The sequence below is a fragment of the Hippocampus comes genome, unplaced genomic scaffold, assembly GCF_001891065.2.
Source record: "Hippocampus comes isolate QL1 unplaced genomic scaffold, H_comes_QL1_v1.1 scaffold3396, whole genome shotgun sequence".
Lineage (NCBI taxonomy): Eukaryota > Metazoa > Chordata > Actinopteri > Syngnathiformes > Syngnathidae > Hippocampus > Hippocampus comes.
The window spans coordinates 1-978 of record NW_017807992.1 but is presented as its reverse complement, the minus strand read 5'-3'; the positions used below and the strand labels follow the sequence as shown (position 1 = coordinate 978).

Sequence of the window (978 nt, the reverse complement as noted above, 5' to 3'; positions counted from 1 at the left end):
TGAGTTTTCAAATTTAGCTTGAGCTATTTTCGTGAGTGTTCGCTCACTAAAACAACCTTACGACGTCGAGGTACCGTCGACGTGCGCGTCAACTTACCCGTCGTTCTCCTTCTGGTGCTTGGGTGTGGATTCCTTGTAACGGGGCGTGCTGAGGAGACACTTTTGGCCGCACACGGGCGTGGAGGTAAGCGCCGGGTTCTCCAAATTGAGATGCTCCGTTGCTGATATGTTAAAGAACTACGGCGAGACAAGACGCCTCGGTTTAGTCGCTCAACCTAATGAGTGAAAAAGGAAATAGGGGTGATGTGGCGTACCCGCGACGGCGTGAAGGGCAGCGACTTCGTGGGCGTCCTCTTGGGCGAATTGGAAATGTTTTCCAAAAAGGACGAGTAGGTCCTGTCGCACAGGGCGGTGGGTTGGCCTCGTTCTCGCCTCCTCTTGCCCGCCGACGTCTTGGATGAGGCGGCGGCGGCAGTCGGGGAGAAGCCCGGCGAAACGTTAGCGGTCCTCTCCTGAAGGAGCGTGGCGAAGGCGGCCTGCTCGTGCTGGGGCGCCGCTGCCGTCTCGGAGAGGTCGAAAGTGGCCACGTCGCTCCACGCCGCCGGGTCCTGAATGGCAAAACACATCTACGGTCCATTTTTAATACATTCAAAATATTCAGAGGAAAACAATTCTAAGCTTATTTCTGCAGGGAGAGGAGACAAAATCTTCGCTAGGTGCTGTCCCAACATCGAATTGTTGAGAGTATTTTAAAACAGGAATTGATAGTTATGCATTTTTCTATTCAATATTTTCCATTATTTTCAAAAGTTTATATGATGCCAAATATTTTATTCGAGCATTTCTTTACTTTTAGAATGTATTTTTGGCGACAATTTGTCCCTTGAATGTTTGAAATTATCGTAATAATTTGGTGTCAGATATTTTTGCATTTTAGCTCTATTTTTCATCTTATAGCTTAGTATATTTTGTTGAATA

At 47.6% G+C, this 978-nt stretch overlaps 1 protein-coding gene across 1 annotated transcript; it reads right to left on the bottom strand.

Annotated features, from left to right (window-relative positions):
- Window positions 1-62: 62 nt before the first annotated feature.
- Window positions 63-830, bottom strand: LOC109508216 (myb-related protein A-like). Its single transcript, XM_019858093.1, has 2 exons — window positions 315-830; window positions 63-237 (listed from the first exon to the last, which is right to left on the bottom strand). Exons 1-2 carry the CDS (start codon window positions 624-626, stop codon window positions 94-96), a joined length of 456 nt encoding a protein of 151 aa, XP_019713652.1. The 5' UTR covers window positions 627-830; the 3' UTR covers window positions 63-93.
- Between the last annotated feature and the right edge of the window lie 148 nt (window positions 831-978).